The sequence below is a fragment of the Ammospiza caudacuta genome, chromosome 14 (assembly GCF_027887145.1).
Source record: "Ammospiza caudacuta isolate bAmmCau1 chromosome 14, bAmmCau1.pri, whole genome shotgun sequence".
Taxonomy (NCBI): Eukaryota; Metazoa; Chordata; class Aves; order Passeriformes; family Passerellidae; genus Ammospiza; species Ammospiza caudacuta.
This window is the reverse complement of record NC_080606.1, coordinates 16,045,116-16,066,924: the sequence shown is the minus strand read 5'-3', so window position 1 is coordinate 16,066,924 and position 21,809 is coordinate 16,045,116. Positions and strand designations below refer to the sequence as shown.

The window sequence follows — 21,809 nt, the reverse complement described above, 5'->3', positions numbered from 1 at the left end:
GCTTTGATAGAGAACAATTAATTACCTGATTATTTGGTCCATCTGTAGGGTGGAAAAATGAGCCAGCACAGCCATGGGCAGAGTCAGGGATCATCTTCAGGTGAAGAAAAACTCCTTCAGTCCCTGTATTCAACATAACATTCAGGAACAAAGCACTGACATTGTCAGAAATCCACAGCCTTAAATCACTAAGATTTTGATTTTTTCCCTTCTGACTGCTGGGCATGCAAGGAAAAGCAGCAACAAAACCCAAATTAATTAATTCCTGTCTGCTTAATTTCTGCTCTTTGTGCAAAACCTACGAGTTCAGTGGCTCAAAGCCCATTGGAAATCCTCAGTGATGGGTTCATTTAATAGCACATGTTCTTCTTCAGCTTTTTAATCTGTTATTGATGGTGCAATTCAAGTATTCTAAAAAGAGAGGGAATTTAGGATAGCAGAGTTTTTAGCATTCATTCTGCAAGCTGTTATTACATAATTAAAAAGACAAAAACCTACCTGGTTATTCCTTAAGTATGTGAGAAGTTTTTTGTTGTCTCGAAGGAAAAAAAAATTCAAAGGAATGTCAGTATCAGATTTGATAATTATTTTAGAAATAAGCAAAACAAATACAAATACATTACCTGTGAAAGAGTTAAACCCAATGTTCTCTCCTTAACAGTCTGATAAATACACCTGCAGTAACGTGTTTACTTGAAATGTGATTACATGTTAATTAGTGAACAATGCAATTAAAAACATCAGGTGAATTTACAGAGAATGGGACTTTCCCAAACACCATAAATGAAAAGGAAACTCCAAAAAATCTGGAGTGCAAGAGATGCGTTTTATTGTATGCCCGTTACGATGAGTAACACATTTAGAAATAATAATCCCACAGAACAGTGACAATCTTATTTTACAGCGTGTACATCATTTTTTACAGCCACATAAAACACTTATTTGTCTAAGAGATTTCCCAAATTTTAACTTTCTGAAGTTTAGAAATATAAAAAAAAATTATTCTCAAGGAACTGATTCTCATCTGGTGCAAAAACAAAATATGAACATTATCTGGAACACAAAGCCACAATATAGCATGAAGTTACAATTTCTCATGTGAACAGCTGTGTGCAAACATGAAGCAACTAAAAAAAGTAAAAAATACACATTATATGCATAACATTTATGACCAGGTTTTTCATTAAATAGCCCTAGACCAGCTCGTTATATAAGCGCCATTGGATTTGCAGCATGCTAACACAAAGCATTTTTAAAGGGATGCATATTTTAAATGTATACACTGTAAACTCAAGATCCACCTCCAAACTCTAGTGGCAGCAGGTTTTTCTGGTTAAATACTGCATATATACTTTCTTACAGATTGAAAATGCATGTTTATAGCATGGTATAGATCTTTTTTTAAAAGAATCGATTAAAAGGTGCAATTTTATGTCTATATGGAAAATTTCATATTAGGAGGTAGGACAGTAACTGTCATACCTGTTAAGAACACTGCCCTAAAGAACCTCTAAGTACTTTGAATTTTTAATTAAAAAACCCCTACAGTTTTCAACTGTTTTTAATATTCTTTTTAGAGAAGACTTTAAAGTAGCGAGGAAAAAAATTAGTGTTGAGTCACAACACTATGAGCTGCATCCATTTTTATCCTTTAAAAAAAAAGTCAAATTCAAAGTTAATTTTGTTATATGTGCCATACTGAACAACATTCAACTGTAGTTTCAGATAAAAAAAGGGAAATTATATACATATACATCTTTAACCCTAGCACCAGAACACCACCTCTGAGACCATAACATAATGCTCTATTTTAAACATCATATCCTGCAATAAAATAGGTTAGCAGCTTTGAAAACCAGTAAAAAATGCTTCTTGGACCTAAACTAATAAAGGAAACCAAAAAGTTTCCCTATGAAATGTTTAAAAACAAAAACCAAACCAAACCAAACAAGGGACACCCCCCCAGATAATTTTGCCAGTTCTGGAATTCAATTTCTAGGCACAATTGAAAACGTTGTGATGAAGTGTCTGACTAAAACTCCCCGTTCCAAACTGCACAAGAAGTGAAGAGAGGGCTCCTCTGCAAACCCTCTGTAGCTCACCCCACCAGGGATCTGTTTCCATACTGGAGACACACGTTGAGACTGACAGAATGGGCCACACAATCAGCTCTGCCCTGTCCTCTAGACTCAGCAATGGCAAATACTGTTCACTTGGAGACACTCATCCATCTTTCTGCAAATTTTAAACATTCATCCATCCTCTGCATTCTCTAGTGCTCTTTATGTTCTGATCAGCAACAATCATAGGGCTATGAGTTCCCCTGCCAACCCTAATACTTTTTAAGACTTTTAATGCAAAGAATGTAAAGTTATGGTTTAATATCAAGCTTTGAAACCAGGAGAAACAGTTCGTGAGATTTATTTTTTTCCCCAATTAGCCTATGACAGTTCCTACACGGCTTCCTGCTGGAGCTCACCTATCACAGGATGGCCTCTTTGTGGTGCCTCATGATGTGCTGATTTTTCTCGGAGGGCCTGCGGAAGCCCTTTTTGCAGAACTCACACCTGTGGGGGTAGTCTTTGGTGTGGATGGAGATGACGTGGCGCTTAAAGCCCGACGCGTCCGTGGTGCTGTACTCACAGTACTGGCACTGGTACACCTTCCTGCCACTGTGGGTCTTCATGTGCTTCTTCAGTTCGTTCTGCTGCCTGAAGCCCCTTTTACACCGTTTGCATTTAAAAGGCAGGTCCTTGGTGTGCACGGAGAGGATGTGCCCACTGAGCACAAAGGGGTCGGAGGTTTTGAAGTCACAGTGCCTACACTGGTGGATCTTTTTCCCTTTATGGGTCTCGCTATGCTTTTTGAGCTCCGAGGGCCGGTGGAAGCCTTTCTCACACACCTCACACTTGTGGGGAAAATCCTTGGTGTGCACTGAAATGATGTGTCGCTTCAGGTCGCTGGAGTTGGTGCTCTTGTGGTCACAGTGGGGACACTGGTGAGTCTTATGGCCTTGGAAGAGCTCGGTGTGCTGCTGCAGCTCCTTCTCGTCGGCGAAGGCCTGGGGACAGTGCTCACATTTAAAGGGCAGGTCGGTGCCGTGTTTGGTTTTGATGTGAGTTTTCAGGTTGGACTGGTCAGCACACCTGAACACGCAGTGCTGACACTGGTATGGCTTTTCCCCCGTGTGGGTCCTCATGTGCTTTTTCAGCTCCGAGGGGTGGCGGAAGCCCTTCCCGCACTCCACGCACACATGAGGGAAGTTCTTGCTATGGACTGCCAGCAGGTGCCTGTTGAGCAGCCCCTGCTCTGCAGTCTCATAGTCACAATATTTGCACTTGTGGAGCTTGGGCTCCTTGTCCCTCAGGATGAGTTTATTGGAACTCAACGGGCTCGCCTCTCTGTATCTTCTCGTGTACTCTGTAAACTCGTGCGTTTTATCAACTTTATTTATAAGTTTATGGCTTTCCAGATGATTGTGGAAACTTACTTTTTTGTTAGTTGTAAAGTCACAGTCTGTACACTGGTATTTCTTCTTGATCATATGATCGGGATGGTTCTTCATATGCCTTTTCAAGAATCCTCTGGATTTAAATTTTTTCCCACAAATATGACAAGGGTAAACTGTTAAGGGCTGTCCATCAGGACCTATTATAACAGCTGTTTTTGAACAAACAAAAACAAGTTATGAAGGAAACACATTTACTGATTAAGAAGTTTTAAATCAGCCAAGTGCTGTTCAGATTCATGCACTTACACTTGCAGCAGAGAGAGAGTGGCTCAGTAGTTTAAAAACAACCAATCCACAGCACCTATAGTTTATATAGTTCTGTTTTAGAAACTGCTCAAACAGATCAGGAATATCACATGTGCACTGAATATAGCCATGGGTACTTTTTAATGGCTTGCAACATTCCAATGAATTGCATCAGCCCCTGGTGTACTGACTCTGAATAGCAAAATATGACATTTTCTAGGCACAGAACTGGAGGGGGGAAGGACACAGGAAATACGCAAATCATCATTTATAGCTTTTAATTCTGCATCAGCTTAAAAAAAGAGAAAAGGAATAGGACAGGAGTCAGTGGCACTCCGTGACAATACCGTAACCATCCAGTGTTTACCTGTTTGCCATTGCCTGGCCTCTCCTCTCCTCCTTTTCTTGGTTTTTTGTTTGAGCACTCTATTAGTGCTAATGCTATCACAAATCTGCAGGTACTGTGTTGCATTACCGTTTTTGTTTTCTAATCGTGTATCCAAGTTATTTCCTAGAAACAAAAATTAGACACCATAAAAAACCTTAAACAACTTGTTTCTTTGGGACTGACGACTGGAATTGCACAGCAGCATTATCTACTTAAAAACAAGCACTGCCCATTCCTCTATCACAAGATACATTAAAAAGAAGCGTGCTAATGAGAACCACTATCTATCCTTCCTGGCAAAAGTCAAGGGTATGATTGTTTAAACACTGATTCATTTCTAATTATATTCCCTGATTTTTATTAAACTTGTTTTCACTTCATGCAACTGCATTATCTCTTTTCTGTCTGCAAAACTACATTAAAAACTTGGCAGTGCCTCCCAACTTCCCCACCCCCTCCGAAAGCCTACAGACATCTAGAATTGTTTTAATTCAAAACAACAGAGAAAGACTGTGGAGTCCTTCAATATCTAATTTATGGCTCATTCTTTGCATCTCTGATTAGGAGCACTGACACAGAAATATCTGTTTTCTCAAAGGCAGTTTTAGTTTAAATGCTGTTAAAAGTTCTCACCTGCCGCTTGACCATCTTCGTATCTTCGGGGAAGCCTTCTTTCATCTCCTGCAGAAAATGGTATTTTAGTCATTATAAAATAATATTCTTTTTAAAGATGCTGCTTTTGAAAGCCTGATAATGAGAGAAAACTAACTTAGCTAATAAGTAACAGGTTAACACCATCCAAGTGGGATGTGCAGTTTGGTGTTGTATGATCATGAGCCTCAGGAACCAAAATCCCATCTCTGGGAGGAGTTAATATCCACCCCATGTGTGTGTGCATGCTTACCCTGCTGCCTCTCCTGCTTTCCATTATTAATATTCTTGTTTCTGCAAACTTTTAACCTCATCTATCCCCTCAGATAGCAATGCAGAGGTTATCTGAAATGCACACTTTGCTCCTGAGATGGAAGCACTTTATCTGCCTGGAGTAGGAGGCAGATAAGAGGACTTGGCCCTTATCAGCCTCTCAGCACAATGGAGTTTTGGAGATGCACAAGGGATATCTCAGGAACACATTCCTTATTTTGCACTGAAGTATTTGCTGCTATGTGCCAAAGCTCTGTGGTTCTGAAGCACTTGAGCAGCCCAGCTGTTGGGCTCTCACCAAGGAATTTTCACCAAATTCCACACCAAGGAATTTTCACTAACTTGCTTAATTAATTGTAACAGAAACTATGGATAACTTGATACCCTCTTAACAAAATTTAACACACCAAAAATCCAAGGAAATGATACAAAACAATAGACAGAACTCATAATATACTAAGACACAGTAGTTGAAAACAAATCAGTTTTTTGTTTCTCACCTGGAGGACTAACAGGCTTAAAACATGTCTAAAAACTGAAATTACTGGGAACATATTTACATATTTATTCTTACTATTCCCTTTTTACAGTCTTTCCCCCATCCCCCTCCTAATGTAAAATACTTAAGGCTTTTCTTGTTTAAGATCTTCAACATTAAGATCTTCAAACCCCAAATACTCTGTACATCTGATCTGGGATCTGAAACAAAATCAGACTTCTCCTAACAGGCTTTCTTTTCTACTCCATGAAAGCCAACACACAGCAATCCCTGGAGAGATCAGGAGCTGCTTCCAAACCCCAAGAACAAGGTGAGGTCATCCCAGAGATGCTGGCAGCTGCATGGGGGAGGAAATAATGGCAGGGATTTTCAGGAAAGAAGCACAGGCTCCTACCGTAAGCAGCAGCCCAAGCAACGGGGACAAACGTTTTATTCACGCCAGAGTCCTCAAGCTGGGTGTCTGGAAGGGATGTGGCTTCTTCTTCCCCTACAATAACTTCCATATAAACTTCATCTGCTATTTCAGCACAGCCTGGATGAAGGGAGGAGAATAAATCTTTAATTTTATTCTGTCTTTCCAAATTTTTCCTTCATTTAATTTGCTCTCGCTCTGATTGATACCCATTATAAATTAATTTTCTTCCTTTGGCATTTAGGGGATCATTGCTTATTCAGATATTCCTTAAAGAGAGGAAACATGTATCAATAAATACTAATCCAAAACAAATGCCCACAAAATTTCCAATAGACAAACTCATGAACTTGCAACTGATGACATTTGCCACTTTTTCAGAAAGCTGCTTAATTCACAGTAGGAAAATAGAAAAATAAGAAATTTGACTAACCTCATTAACTTCATCCATGGACATGTTAAATTTAATATTAATAATTAAATTACTGCACACAGTATGCACAAAGTGCATTATCCACATCACTTTAAAATAATTATAGCCTGCTTTTTACTTTTAGGGAAGATTAACTCGGTTTTCTACTACTTCAGGCTGAAGAATCCTTCAGAAAATAATTAAAAATGTCCTTGAGAATGATGGTTATATGGGTGTACAAACAGCATGAGAAAATAAAAATTTTTCTTATTATGCTTACTAATATCTTCATCTTCCTGAGAAGAGTCCTTAACAGCCATGTAAACCATTTTTTCTCGCTGCATTCTCCCAACACCTCCTTGTTCAATGACTCCAGCCACAGAATGGCCATTGTGAAAGTCACTCTCAGTGACAATTTCTGTCCCACCTCGAACAAAAAGAAGTTACACACATTAAGTCAATGTGAACAAAGCCACTGGTAAGATTAATGTCAGATCCAAGGATTTTGTTGACTGGATGGGACCCCCTCCCTGAGAGCAGCTCAGAGAACAGCCCTGCTGGGAATTACTCCTCAGCCATCAGAGATTCTGGCTCTCCCTGCTGCTGCATGAGCAGTCTGTCCCTTCTGTCCCTCTGTCCCTGGAGACTGAGAGCCCATCCCCAGAGGAACAAAGTGCATTTGGGAAGGGACCCACAATGATCCAGAGGTTTCAGCTCCAAGAACAGCCAAGAGAGGAATTCTGTGAGTTTTGAGTTGTGCATCCCCTCAGAGCACAGGGATTGCTGGTCTATCCATGGGGAAAGGGAGCTGCAGAGATTTCTGAGTCCCTTGGCTCACCTGCAGCCCCAGAATTCCTCCCCTCTCCCTGCAAAGGCCACCAAAGGCTCCCACCAACAAAAGGGATCCACTCCAGAGGCTCTGCTGTGCTGACACACTTGTGCCTTGCAAAGTCAGAGAAAAGCAGCAGCTGAAAAAATAGCTGCAGACACACAACCACTTCTACATTTGGGCTTTGGCTGCCTGAAAATAGCCCAGCTAATCAAAAAAGAACTTGAGCCTAATCCACACCCAGCATTTGTGCATCTGGGCAGCCTCCACAAATGCCACGTTCTACAGAACCCTCCAGTCACTGGATCACATGGAATGAAGAACAAAAACCCTGAAACACTTCACACTACTGAAAGAATAAACAGGATTTCAAGGTACCTATTTCAACATCATCTTCAGCTTCAGCTTTAAATATGTAGACTTTGATAACTTCTGAACCAAAGCCATCATCTTTAGCAACATCATCATTTGCCACCTCGGTACTGATCTTCAAGGGAGTGCTTCCTATATGGTCCAATTTCTCTCCAACATCATCCACTGCAAAGAAAAGAGAATAATAATGAGCTTCAAACACATTTTTAGAAGTCAAAGTAATCAGCAGCATGATTTTCTCCACTATTCTCCCCATGCACTGGAAAGGTTTGTATTCATAAGTGGCCTTTAAAAGCAGCTCATCTCAAGAAATTTAAGAGATTCCAGAAGTTCAGTATTTTATTGTAACTGAGGAAACACAGCAGGAGTTACAGAATAAAGGACACAAGAGGGAGCTTGTCATCAAAGGGAATGAGGTAACTGGTTATGGCTGAAACTATTACTCTTAGAAAGCAAAAATTTATCAATAATTAAAATTAAAGATCTATACAAAAGCATTAAAAATTAACCCAGAATTGCCTGTTACAGTCTAAGAGTTTTCAGAAGTTTCACTCTGATGCATAGTGACTAAAATTTAGTGGCTCTTGAGGAGTGCGATGAGTGGAGTATATTCCCAGCTAAAGAAGTATACATCTGACTGTATCTTCTTCCTCAAAGAAATGATAATTTTATCCAGTTTATCACTTGAAAACATACACATTAATGAAGATTAATGCATGATATACAGCTGATTAAAAGATGCAGTGACAATAAATCCAAACACTACTATGAGAGATTGACTTCTCATTCTTTACACAACTCACTTGCTGATTATTTGCTTTATACATTCAAAATGCTCATATAATTTCTAAGGAAAAAAAATACATCCAAACTATTATAAAGCAGCCTATTTTGGTAAAAAAGGCATTCACAGAGATGACCATAGATACACCTCACATTGCCAGCCCTGAGGGTACCAAACTCAGCATGTCCCTGACACATGTACTGACACACTTCTCACTGAGGATAAATTTAGCTCCTGTGCAGATGGTCCACACAAACCTGTGCAGTGCTGAATACCCACTGAAGTCCTCTAAATAGAGGAGAATCCCACAAAATGTAGACAAAATCTGAATGAAATACATTCCAGGGAAACAGCATCTTACTGCACACGTAACATTAAAGTATGAGTGCACTAAGCAAAGGAAAACTCCTCAAAATGAACACTGAGGTGACAGCAGAGCTGCCTGACCCCATGGGGACACCAAGGCCCTGATCCCTGGGAGAAGCTGGCTTACCTGGGAGGGCTGCAGTGTCCCCAGCCCCCTCCCAGCTTCCTGCTCCCAAGAGCTGCTCTAACCCCCTTGAGCACTGGGCTAAACTGGAATCCCAGTCACTGGAGTGGGAAGGAGAAGGTGCCTCTCCTGCAGCAGGGCAGGGGAATCCACCCCAGCAATCCCACACTAATCTCTTCCCACAGACACCCACCCAGCTCACAGCACTGCAAACCTCATTTCTACTCAAAATCCTGGACTGCACCAGGTGAGTACAGAAGTTACTGAGGACAGAACTGGATAAAATGCAGGGAAGTACAAGGAAATATCTGGTTTTGGTTTAGAACCTTTGTGAAGTCTGTACTTTGGTGAAAATTCATGTTCTGAGTTGGAGGGGACCCACAAGGATCATCAAGTCCAACTCTTGAGTGAATGATCCATATGGGGATTGATCCCACAACCTTGCTGTTATCAGCACCACGCTCTATAACCTGAAACATCTAAGGAAAACATTTAAAAAAGCTGGTTAAGCTGTTTGGTGGGGTTTGGGTTTTGTTCTTTTTTCAGCAATGGATTAATTCCATTGCTGAAGAAGTATCAAACATGGATCAGGAAAAAAAATTCCTCAGGAAGAGAGATTTTGCTTTTTTAATTAAAAAAACTCTACTGAAATCAATGCCAGGAACATCAACACCTTAATGAGTGAGAGCCTGCCACGTGCAGCCTGATGTTTGTGTGACCTGGCAGGACACTGGAAACCCTCAGAGCACAAACACAGAGAGAGCCACAACAGAGAACCTGAATATTCCCCTGACACTCGACTTTCCCAGCACCAGGTCATTAAACCCTTCTATATCCCCTGGGGCAGTGTTACTGCACCTGCTAATTGACATTTTTTAAGCTGCCAGAATGGGGTTGTCAGCAGACAGAAAAGTGGAGATGCTGAATATCCCTTATCTTGGAATAAGTATTTCCATACATTTACTAAACATGAATTTATTAAAGACTTTTTTTCTGCAAGGCTTTTAAAGTTTATCCAAGTCTCTTATGCATGTTCTGGAAAATGATAAATGTAAGTTTAATTAGATACAATGACCATTCCCACTGCATGTGTGAGTGTTGGAAGGACTGGAGGTAATCCCCAGTACAAAGAGGGATTGTATACCCAGCTCTGTGACTGCCAAAAAGAGAATTTCAAAGCTCACAAACCCTGACAATTTAGAACTGGGAGGTGGCAATAAAGTTCTTTTCAATCCTGCAGCTCCAGCAACACCATTTTTTTTCTAAATTCATACATTTTATAAACACAACACATTACCAGTGTAACAGAAATGAAGTTACTCAACAACAGCAATTTCCTGCTGAACAGGGGAGTCACCACACGTGTGACAGGAAGTTTTCTTTATGGAAGAATTTCCAACTATTTAACTAATATTATGTGACAGTGACTGTGCACCACTATGGGGCTGGTGAAATAATTAAATAATGAAATTAGAAAAAATCCCACAATTTTAGATAGTTACCAGAACATCAACTGCAATGCAATAAACATTACATGAAGGAAAAAAAAGAGGAAATTTTTCAACTTTTGTAAGAATGTTTTCAGCAAAAGAAAACTCCAAAACCTCAATATAGCATGTACACACACACACTGTGTTTTAATATTGCCTGTAAAGCCCCCAAATCTTCAATATCCTTTGAAAATAGAGTCCTGTTTTAAAGGGGCAAACTCAGAACAGTATTTTTAACATTTGTGGTTACTTCTACACCATTAACCATCCTGTGTAATCTCCAAAACATTCAGTCTTTACAATTTAAGCTAAAGGAATGGAAACCTATCAGGAAGTTTGTGTATCCAGAGCCTCTGGGATCACTTTTCTACAACACCAAATGTGTAATATAGCAAAATTTGGAAAATATCATCTGGGCTGAGAAAATGACATCAATACAGACTGTTATTTGTAAGATGTTGCTTTTTGTTTCAAATACAAGAAAACACACTGAGTTGGCAATTTCTTTTGCTTAAAGTCCTGTCTTATCTGAAGTTAATCTCATGGCCCCCATCTACCTTTTAAACAGATTTAAATAAAACAACACACCAGGACAAGTAATCTTTGTCAGGTTCCAAAATATTATTGTTTTTTAGAACAGCTCATGAAAATATTCTGTTGTTTAAGTAAGATGCCTTCAATCACTGCCAACCCATCAGTGCTAAATTCTGTGCTGCTTTCCCCAGGGATGGCTCAGCGGAACAGGGACTGCTTGATTCCTTTCTGTCAATGGAATATCAAAGTCTCTTCCAGCTCTGACTCACCCACCAGAAGCACTACGTGTTATTATCTGGTCCCTTAAAATAAACTGAAACAACACAACACAGAACCTCCATAAATAGATGCTGAATCCTCCTGAGTGAACAAGCCTTAAAGGAAAACTCAGCACACTCCCAGTGTTAAACTTACCTGCTGGGCTGTTTTCAGGTGTGTGATGTCCAGATTCACCGTGGATTGCCAGCTCCCAATCCATGTGATGCCTCACATGCACTATGCTGGTGATGCCACAGCCACCAGAGCAGCAACACGAGGGCAAGGTAAGTCCCACAAGGCTTTGACAATCCTCCGGGTTTTTCTAATGTCTGATCTACTTAAGTCCCATAAGTTCAAATAGAGGAGTAGGAATCCTAAAATGTTTAGCAAACGAGGCAACAGTGTAAGACACTACAAAGGAGGTGTTGGTGGCACAGTACCTTAGCCCCGGGCCAGCTCCAGGGTGGGTCAGTGGTGGCTTTGAGGTCACCAGAATAGTGCATGGGGCCGGCACGCGGAGCGGGGGCTGGCAACCCGCTGTGGGTCTGAATATCGCAAACCTGAAAAACAAAAGAGGGGAGGCTTCAGCTGCACTGCCCACTGCCCCTGCAGCACAGCTTGTGCTGCTCACCAGCTCCATCTCACTCACAGGGCTGGGGTCAGGGGCCCACCACAGCTTTGGGATTCAATTCCTCTTTACTGAGGTGTTCGGATGGCTTAAAGCAAAGAATCGTCAACACCCCGTGGTATTTGTGTTGTTAATGTATGAAAAATAGATTTTTTAAGTCCTTTGCTTATAAAGATGGTTTGAAAAAGCAGCAGAACAGGCTGGGCCAGGGGAGGTGGAGATTGGATACTGGCACAGCCCAGAGCAGTGCTGGAGTCCCCATCCCTGGTGGGATTTAAAAGCTATGTGGATGTGGCCCTTGGGGACATGGGCAGTGGTGGCCCTGCAGTGCTGGGAGAATGACTGAACTCAGAGTAGTGATAATCTTCCAATGAAAACTTCCAATCACAAAATCATACACAGATAGTCACACAGCTATCAAGACAAACTTACTATTGTCCAAACAGTTTTACACAGAAAATGTAATTACCAGAAGTCTATAAAGTATCTACATGGGAATGTCACCTCAAAATGGTGAAAAATCACCTTTGAGTAAAGTCCCTTCCAACCCATCCCATTCTATGGTTCTGTCATTTAAGCTGTGACTCCCAACAAGCATAAGGGAAATGAGAACTCCACAGTCAGTTCCATACCCTAAAATGTCACATTTTGGTAGTTCCCACATGTTCAACAGAACAACCTGTGGTACTCCCTAAGGGCATATCTGGCATTTTATGCAGTTTTCCCTTTTTAGATGCTAAATTTCATTAAAAGACAACTGAGTATTTTGAAATTCTTTAGAAGTATCACTTAGGTGTGATTTATATTATAAAAGCAGTTCAACAGTCCTATATATATACCCCAAATGAAATATTATAAAATTCACTTTCTACAATATTGACAGCATTTGACAATTAATACATAAAAGTAAAAAGTTTTGATCTGCTTGATAAATTGAGGCCTTTATCTATTCTACACAACACATTATCTCCATAAACAAAACAAATTCAAGGGTAATATTTGAGCAATAAAGAAAAATTAAAAGCTGCATAAGAATGATTCATCACTGCTGACAAAAACACAACAGCAGACACTTTGTGGGGTCAGCCTGGCATCTCCAGCACAGCACAGGGTCAAAACTTAGGAACACAACAGAGCTCAAAGAGCTCTATCAGTGATCCAGAGGAGGGGATCAGCTTTGCAGGTGACACTGAGCTGGGCAGCAATGCAGGGAGTCTGCACAGGCTGGATCCTGGGCTGAGGCCACTGGTGGAGGCTCACAGGTGTCAGGTCCTGCCCTGGGGTCACATCAACCCCATGGAAAGCTCCAGGCTGGGGCAGAGGGGCTGGGAAAGGCCCTGGGAGTGCTGGTGACAGCAGCACGACATGAGCCCAGGGTTCCCAGGTGGGCAGGAGGCCAGAGGCACCTGGCTTGGGTCAGGAATGGTGTCCAGGGGATCAGGGCAGTGCTGTCCCCTGTGCTGGCACTGCTGGGGCACCTCCAGAGCTGGGGCAGCTCGGGGACCCTCATGAGCAGAGGGACATTGAGGGGCTGGGGTGAGTCCAGGGAAGGGAACAGAGCTGGGGAGGGAATGGAGCCCAGGAGGGGCTGAGGGAGCTGGGGAGGGAATGGAGCCCAGGAGGGGCTGAGGGAGCTGGGGAGGGAATGGAGCCCAGGAGGGGCTGAGGGAGCTGGGGAGGGAATGGAACCCAGGAGGGGCTGAGGGAGCTGGGAAGGGGCTGAGCCTGGAGAAAAGGAGGCTCAGGGGGGACATTGTGGCTCTGCACAGCTCCTGACAGGAGGGGACAGCCAGGGGAGGCTCTGCTCAGGGAATGGGAATAGCCTCAGGCTGGGCCAGGGGAGGTGGAGATTGGATACTGGGAAAAATTCCTGCATGGAAAGGTTGCCAAACACTGGCACAGCTGCCCAGGGCAGTGCTGGAGTCCCCATCCCTGGTGTGACTCTAAAGCCATGTGGATGTGGCCCTTGGGGACACGGGCAGTGCTGGCCCTGGCAGTGCTGGGGGAACAATTAAACTCAATAATCTTACAGCTCTATCCCATCCTACACAATTCTATGACTGCCTTAATTTACATAAATGATTACTTAAAACAAACTCCTAGATGAATAATGTAGCTTCCAACTGTGACTATTCAGGCACATCACGATCATACATATATAAAAATTTAATTTGCTGAAAACTAGGTCTCAAAATGGCTTTGAGACATTGTGAAAGCCAAGCTTGAGAACACCTGACAAAACCATGAATGTGTCAGACACTCGTGGGACCATCAGGTAACTGAAAGCTTCAGATGCTCTGGTCTAAGTGCAGGATCATCAGCATCCATCACACTCATCTCTCTCAGAAGGAGTCCCAAAGATGACTGTACTTACAATGACAAGGGAAATAACCAGTTACAGAATAAACTCCTCCTAAGTACTCTGTCAGAAAGGAGGAATTTGTTCAGTGAAACAACTGAGTGTAAAATGGTGCTTCTTTTGTTAAAAAAACACACAGGGTTTTCTTTGTAGCAGGTCTAATTTGCTTTATAGACTCATTTTTGAAGTTCCTTTTTCAAAAACATCTCTTTCTGACTTCTGTTAGTGACACAGTAATGATGGAAAGTTTTAAAAATCATTGCTATTCATCCTCTACTGAATAAAAACAAATATATTCTGCATAAGGGACATAAATGCTATAAGAGAGGGAAATCATTATAACCATGAATCAGTGATGTCCTCTGTCATGAGATTTTTAATAAATGCAGCTTGTTGTGAACAGACTGACACTTTGACACGCTTGGCATTGACTTTTTTTTAACATATTGCATCTGACTAAATAAAATCTGTTTTGACCTGCTTACATTTCAATAATGATTTGAAGAATTAAAAAAATCAATTACTTGGAATATATTTTATCAAATTTGTGTAGCAGTAACACAACAACTGGTACCTTGGGTATAATGTAAGCATTGAAGAAACCCAAAGTACCCAAGGTTTTTTCAGTAGCCAACTTCAGCTACTGTCAACAGGATCATATGGAGTTGGATGCTGTGTGGAATGTGTTAATGAGCCAATCCATTAATGAACCTGACCCCTTATTTCCAAGTTCAGCCCAGAAGAGCACAACAGACAATGAAATACCTATTATCATTTTTAGTACACTAAAGAAACCACATTTTGTGGACATATTGAGAAAACTTTGAGTTAGAGATCTTAAGAAAGTATTTCTTAGTGAAGTCTCCTGATTAAGCCAAATATGTTATTTTTACATGAATCTACACAGCATTGTAATACACCTGTGGCGTTTTTTTAGAAAAAGTTGTATATTCCAAATAAATTGAGTGTTTAACTTTCCAAGGTGTTTTTCTTAAATTTCCTGGAATATCTAGTTTCAGAAACACAAACATACACACCCACTCACTCAGCAGCATCAATGTCCTTCTCTCTTGTTGTATCAGTGACTTTGCATCAAAACCCCAAATCCAGAGACCAGGAATTAACTGGGCACCAGCCTATCCCCTGAGCGTTCCAAGAGTCCAGTTCCAGGAACTTCTCCCCACCAGGAGCTCCCTCCTGCTTCCATCTCCCTCTGTGCACTTACAAGATATCATCAGGTAGTCTTCAGAAGTGCTCTTGCCGTCGTCGTCGTCCTCGGTTTTGATGGTGACAGTGGAGCCAGGGACAGTGCCAGCAGCCTGGATCACAGCCTCCGAGTCCGAGTTGGTCACCAGCACCTCCTCGGACACCATGGTGGGCGAGTCGGCCCCGGGCACGGCGTCCTGCACCACGTGCCCCAGGTGTCCCTCGGGGCCCGTGACGAGGTCTGCCACAAACACCTGGTCGGGAACGCGCACGGTCTCCGTGATCAGGTCCGAGGTCAGGACGTGGTCGCCGGTGTCCAGGGCCTCCTCGATGGCCACGTCGGCCTCCAGCACCGAGTCGGGGACGATGACGCCCTCGGTGACAACGTCCGTCTCCGTGATGATGTCGGGGCCCTGCACCACCTCGGCTGCCAGGCCATGGTCAAGGGTGATCCCATCGTCCGTGACCACGTCAGAAACCAGGACGGCTTCAGGGACTGACACAACAATGTGGTCTCCATCGATGTGAGCAGTGCCAGCCATCCCAGCCACTGGGGAACAACCAGGAACAGGGAGAAAAATGTTACAATTATTGCACCAGCAAGTGGTTTGTCTAAGGAATGGAGTTATCACAGAGGCAAGATGGAAAAATCTGTGACTTCCCCACATTTCACCCAATAAACACTGTCCAAAGCAGCCAGTTCTGTACAAGCTAAGATAAAACACACCACTTCAAGACATCATGTGGAGTTTGTCCCAAACTCAGGATCTGTTAAAAACTAAAGGCCAGTTTACCATTCAGTCTCTTTCTCTTTAATTCCCAGTTAGAAAACATTTCATTGCAGCAGCACTGTGAACCTTCACAGAATTCCTGCGTGACACTGAAGTGTGGTAACAAACCATTAACTGCTGTTACAATAAAAGGACTCATCCTTTGGACAGCAAGGGCCTTGTTAAAAATAAACACTCAGTTTTATGCAATATTTACAGTCACATTTCCAACAACTTGCCACATCACAAGGAGTGGCTGGAGGTAGAAATTTGGTTTTCATTACCAGACTAGACTGGCCAGTCGTATTTGCAGACTACTTTTCTAGACATAACACAAAATGCACAGTGAACTATTTTAACACAAAACCAGCAGTTTTAATCTTGAAAACACTCAATAGAAGAGTTCTTATCAGAATTTTTAGAAAATAATAAACATTATTCAGTGTTGTAATTCAAATGAAAATATCTTGGTATAGACATGGTCCTTCCCAATACCTGAGAAGATCATCTCCTGGATTTTACTCATTATTTTTAATAGTTAAAATGTTTACCAAAATCTTGCATGATCATAGTGTGAGGCATTTTGGATTCCTGTGTTTGCAATCCAAGACTTCCACCACCTGGATCCATATTCAGCCAAATTCATTCACAAACAACTGCAAAAAAACAAAAAAGAGAATTTATGTTAAACAGTGTTCTTGTGTTGATCAGCTTTACTGAATTGATGTGTTACGCTGACAAACACAGAGAAGTATTCACCCAAAAATTCAAGAAAACCAAAAGCAACACTGCACAGAATTCACTTTACTGTTTTGGTTTATATTTTTTACCTTAGCATAATAATAAATATTAGCAATTGTGCACAAAGCATCCTCTGCTCTGCCTGTCTACAGACTCATTAACTAATTATCAAGGCTGGTGATTCTGCATGTGTGGAGCTACAATGAAGAAAGCGGAGAATTGTATTGGGAGTATCAATTTTTCCAATTCTTTCAAATTTGGATGTATGAGACACTTCAAACCCAATTTTAATGTGTAAGTTTAACTGGGGATGCTGGATCTCTGTGACAAGGTACAGCAACACAAAGCCCCTCCCAGAGCAGGAGAAAGCATCTATCATTTGACAGTGCCCCCATAAAACATGAGAGAGAAAGATAAAATCAGCATTCCAGCATTGATACCAAACACTGAAATGTGCAGATTCTGAATTATTTTGCAATTTTCATCAACCCCAAGGACTTTACACAAGTTTTCAGTGCAGTGACCCAACAGAATCACCCACAGGATCAGAAAGAGCTCGAGGCTTTCACAGGTGAAAAATCTCAAGCCTAAAAAAATCTCAGTTGCACAAGACTAAAATCTGGTATTGTTCTGCCCTCTTGTATCCAAGAATCAGAGAAAGTGACGAATCCCAGAGCAAACAAGAAGTTTTAGGAGTTGTGGGAGGTGAATGCAGTCAGAGCTCAGAACTACGTGACCTGAGCGGGGCAGAGAGGAGCACAGGGAGTACAAATCTTTCCAGGTAAGTCTCCAAAGCTTTCCTCTTCTAGCACCAACTTTGAATTCAAGAATATGAAAAAGTCAAACATTATCCATGAGGAAAGTTGGCAAGGATTTTACTATTTCAATTCCATTCCAAAATCAAATTTTTTCAGCATTGTAAGGATGACAGAGCAGCTCCAGAAGCCAATGCAATGATCCATCACTCCCAAATTACCACCACAGCCACCCAAAATTCTGCCTGTAGCTAATGAATCCTCACTAGTATAAAACACAATGCAGCTCTAGGTCATAAATTACCCATTAAACTATTTCAGAATTAAGGCAATATCTAACATTTCCTGACCACAGCCTTTTCAGAGAATCTTTTTTCAGAGTAAATGGATATGGAAAATTATCTTAGTTTATATCAATCTGAGATTACAGGAAGAATAGGTTAGAATTTTTTCTTTCTAAATAAGCAATTTACTTTTTGATTAAATAATTAGATGCACAACTATATTATGTATTGTGGCACACAGAAAAATTTAATACAAAGTAGGACTATAATTTGAATTTAAATTTTTGCAGGGAAAGCAAATAATTATTAAAGGAGTATTTTCCTCGTAGTTAACAGGACTAGAAAAAGAACCAAAGTTATGGGATGGCAGCAGCAATCCCTTAAACTTCCCCTGAAATCAGAGATGGAAGATGACACCCAGGCAACAACCCCACTGAAGCTGTACCAACCCTATGAAGAATGTTCCTGTAAACCTCAGTGCAGACAAAGGATGGACTTGAATCAACCACACAATCACAAATTTATTTTTGATATCAACTTTGGGATCTCAAAGGAATGCAGTGGCAGCAGGAAAAGCCCTTCCTGCTGCTGAAGAATGAGCCCGGGGGAGGCCCAGCCCCGCTGGTTCCGCTCTCAGGTTGCGGCAGTGCCAATGATGCAGCTCCACATGTCACACATGCAGGCAAATCTCGTTATTGGGAACAGCAAAAAAATGCAGTGCAATGATTAATTGTGGCTCTTCTCAGCTTCCTCCTGTAGTACACGGTGTAACACACCCACAGCACCACAGCCAGATCCAATCAGGGCTTTGGAAAGGCAGAAATCAGGCAGAAAGCCACAATTCCACACCCTGTCCCAACCCCAAACTTAGCCCTTCCTCTAACTTGTAACATCTCAATTCTTCCTCTCAATTCCCCTTCTCCTCTGGGTATTTAAAGGCAGTGAAAATGTTTTTAGCATCAGCCAATAAAATATTTACTTTACAATATTCCATTAATTTTTTTCATTGATTTTTTTTGCTTGGCTTAGGAAAGAGCATATTATCATCACATCCCAAAATGAAGTATTTCATGCAGCCTACACTGAGACTCCCAGAGCAATGACTCAAGGCTAAATTTTTAAAATATGTCTGTATTTGTAATGGTTTTGCTTTTCTGAAAAATAGCAGTTCTCTTTCTAATGAGCCTGAGGTTCATTTCAATCTATTTCAGCTTTTTATGCCAAAACTCTTCCTTAGATGGGGCTCAGCTGAGACAAGCAATGAATTTTAGAGTAGAAGAGATATCTGACCTCTCTGACTACAACTGTAAATCACTTCTGCACATGGCAATTCTAAAATCAAGGGTAATGGCTGGCAGTTTGGAATGACCTAAGGACACGTAACAGCAACATTGAACTGAAAATCGGGTGGAAGTTCCCAGGATACACTGATCTGTCCTTAGCTTAGTCTTCCTAAAGAAAGTATCACAAAATAGCCAGGGATATTTTCATTTTAGAGAGAGCTTAAGAAAACACTCCAAATGCAAAGATATTCAGCAAAGCATTTTAAGGAGGAGGAATAACAACCAATGCTTCAGCACTTCTACCCTTCCCAGGAAAAACAGGGTGTCATTGGTGTTCCCAGGGGGACAGGGAAACTCCCAATCCCGGGGCTGGCTTGCAGGCATTGTTGCCATATTTCAAATGTGTATAACATAAACAGCATTTCTATAGAACACCAATTGCAACATGCCAATTACAGCTCAAATACATGCTCTTTATTTATGGAGCTTTAGGAAGGCATTTCGTGTGGTCCTGCAAACGTTAAGCATCTCCCCAGTTTATACACACCTCAATTCACAGTGGGTTCAGGTGGAGTATTTTCACATGAAGCCTAATTGCATGGTCAGCCCTTAATCTCTCCTTTAAAATAGTGGATTTCTTCTAAATAATTTACATCTTGTTTACATGCTCCAAAGGAAAACACAACATCATGTACTGCTGGTGTTTTGGTTATTCACAAGCTGCATATGAGATTTGCATTAAACCAAAAGGACCAGGCTCACACACACAGCAATGGAACAATAAATAAACTTCTATGCCGTTGAAAAATAGGAACCAGATGCTGTGTAACCATTTAATTTCTTAACATTCAAGCTGAAGAACAAATAATCATCCTCGCCTGATACCATGGTTTTCATTTTTTTCTGCCCCTAATTTTAATGCAGCAGCTGACAGAAACGCAATGAGAAACGTACTGCTTGTGCAGAAATCTTAATTAGAAAACCCCAATTAATAAAATAACATGCAGGTTAACGCAGACCCCTGGCAGAGAACAGACCGGGTATGAAAAACCAGCATATCCATTTTAAAGTCCTTTATTGCGTCCACCTAAAAATCACCACGACCACTTACACTCTAAACCTATTTAAAACGCCACAGACAAAACCAGCGAACCAGATTTTGTCTCGCTGCCTGAAACGCGCTAAAGCCAAAACAGCAAAAAATAAAATAGAAAAAATAGATTACATCTACGCGCTGCACAAATAAAAGTTCCCGTAGTAAAAACCAGGGGCACAGCGGGCCGGCGGTGCCCGGGGCCGGCGGTGCCCGGGGCCGGCAGTGCCCGCTGCCGCCGGCGGCTCCCGGCTCTTCCCGGCGGCTCCGGCGCTTCCCTCCCTCCCTCCTTCCCTCCCTCCGCGCGTGCCCGGCGCGGGCGCGCCCGCGGTGCCGCCGGGGCGGGGGGAGGCGGCCAAGGGAGCGCGGGGACAAAGGAGCGGCTGTCCCGCGGCGGTGCGGGCCGGCAGGCGGGGGCAGCGCCGGGATAACGCCGGCCCGGCGGGAATAACCCGGTCCCGGCCGGGATAACGCCGTCCCGCGGCCCTGAGCCGCGGCCTCCCCGCCCCGCCGGCCCGGCCGACATCTTGTGTTCCGCCATTTTCTGCCCGCCCGCGCGGCCCCTCCACCGCCGGGCCCGCCCGCACCACCCGCCCGGCGCGGTACCGGCGGGCCCGGCCGGGGCTCCCCCGCCCGCCAGCCCAGGGACGGCCGCGGCCCGCAGCGACCGCGGCGGCGGTGCCGGAGCGCGGCTTGCGCGGCTCCACCGTGCCCGTGCCCGTGCCCCGGCTCACCTGTGCAGGCCCGGGGTGCGCCGGGCCCGCGGGACGCGCCGGGGCCGGGCCGGGCCTGGGCCCGCTCCGCCCGCAGCCTGGGCCGGGCGGCGGCCGCGAGCGCGCGCGGCCCCGCTCCGCTCCCCCCGCACGTCACGCGCGCCCCCGCGCGCCGAGCAGGCGCAGCCGCCGCCGCCCCCTCAGACCCCCCCGCGCCCCCGGCACCGTCAGGGGACCGCGGGGGGACCCCGCTCCTGCCCGGGGCGCCATGAGGGGAGCGCGGGGAGACTCGGCTCTCGCCCGGGGCACCGTGAGAGGACCGTGGAGGCACCCCGCTCCTGCCCAGGGGACCGCGGGGGAACCCGGCTCCTGCCCCGGGGCACGGTGAGGGGACCTCTGGTCCCGCCCGGGGCACCGTCAGGAGACCGTGGAGGCAGCCGGCCCCGGGCACCGCGCAGGCAACCCGCTCCCGCCCGGGGCACTGTGAGGGGCAGTGAGGGGAGTTCCCCCACACACACCCGCCCCGTGAGGGCTGTGAATAAAACACTGCACATTTAAATAGCTCGGGCAACAGTTTCAGTTCTGTGGGTCTCTTACCAGCGTGAAAACCCGACTTACCTGATTAAACGTGACAAGTAAATACAGAGTTGAACCAGTTTTTTAATATATAAAACTAGTTATGATTCGGACACGAACCTTCTTATAAGAAGCATAGCAACGTGTCTTTGGAAACTTTGCTCTTTGTGACAAGATTGAGAGGCTGCTGTACAAATCTGAGCAAAGGAGGACGTGGGCAATGCTTGGTGCCTGTTCCATGTCTTCTATTCC

At 43.4% G+C, this 21,809-nt stretch overlaps 1 protein-coding gene across 4 annotated transcripts; it reads right to left on the bottom strand.

The window, feature by feature from the left end:
* Nucleotides 1-812: 812 nt before the first annotated feature.
* On the bottom strand, nt 813-21,088 carry ZNF711 (zinc finger protein 711). Of its 4 annotated transcripts, XM_058813962.1 has the most exons (9): nt 21,003-21,088; nt 16,664-16,768; nt 15,362-15,892; nt 7,600-7,758; nt 6,673-6,819; nt 5,963-6,100; nt 4,779-4,826; nt 4,125-4,268; nt 813-3,660 (listed from the first exon to the last, which is right to left on the bottom strand). In XM_058813962.1, the coding sequence occupies exons 2-9, from the start codon at nt 16,740-16,742 to the stop codon at nt 2,483-2,485; spliced, it is 2,424 nt and encodes an 807-aa protein (XP_058669945.1). In that variant the 5' UTR covers nt 16,743-16,768; nt 21,003-21,088; the 3' UTR covers nt 813-2,482. The 4 variants fall into 4 exon arrangements, with proteins under 4 accessions (XP_058669945.1, XP_058669944.1, XP_058669946.1 ...); XM_058813961.1 differs by lacking the exon at nt 21,003-21,088 and having other exon boundaries at nt 16,664-16,895; XM_058813963.1 differs by lacking the exon at nt 21,003-21,088 and having other exon boundaries at nt 4,233-4,268; nt 16,664-16,895.
* Between the last annotated feature and the right edge of the window lie 721 nt (nt 21,089-21,809).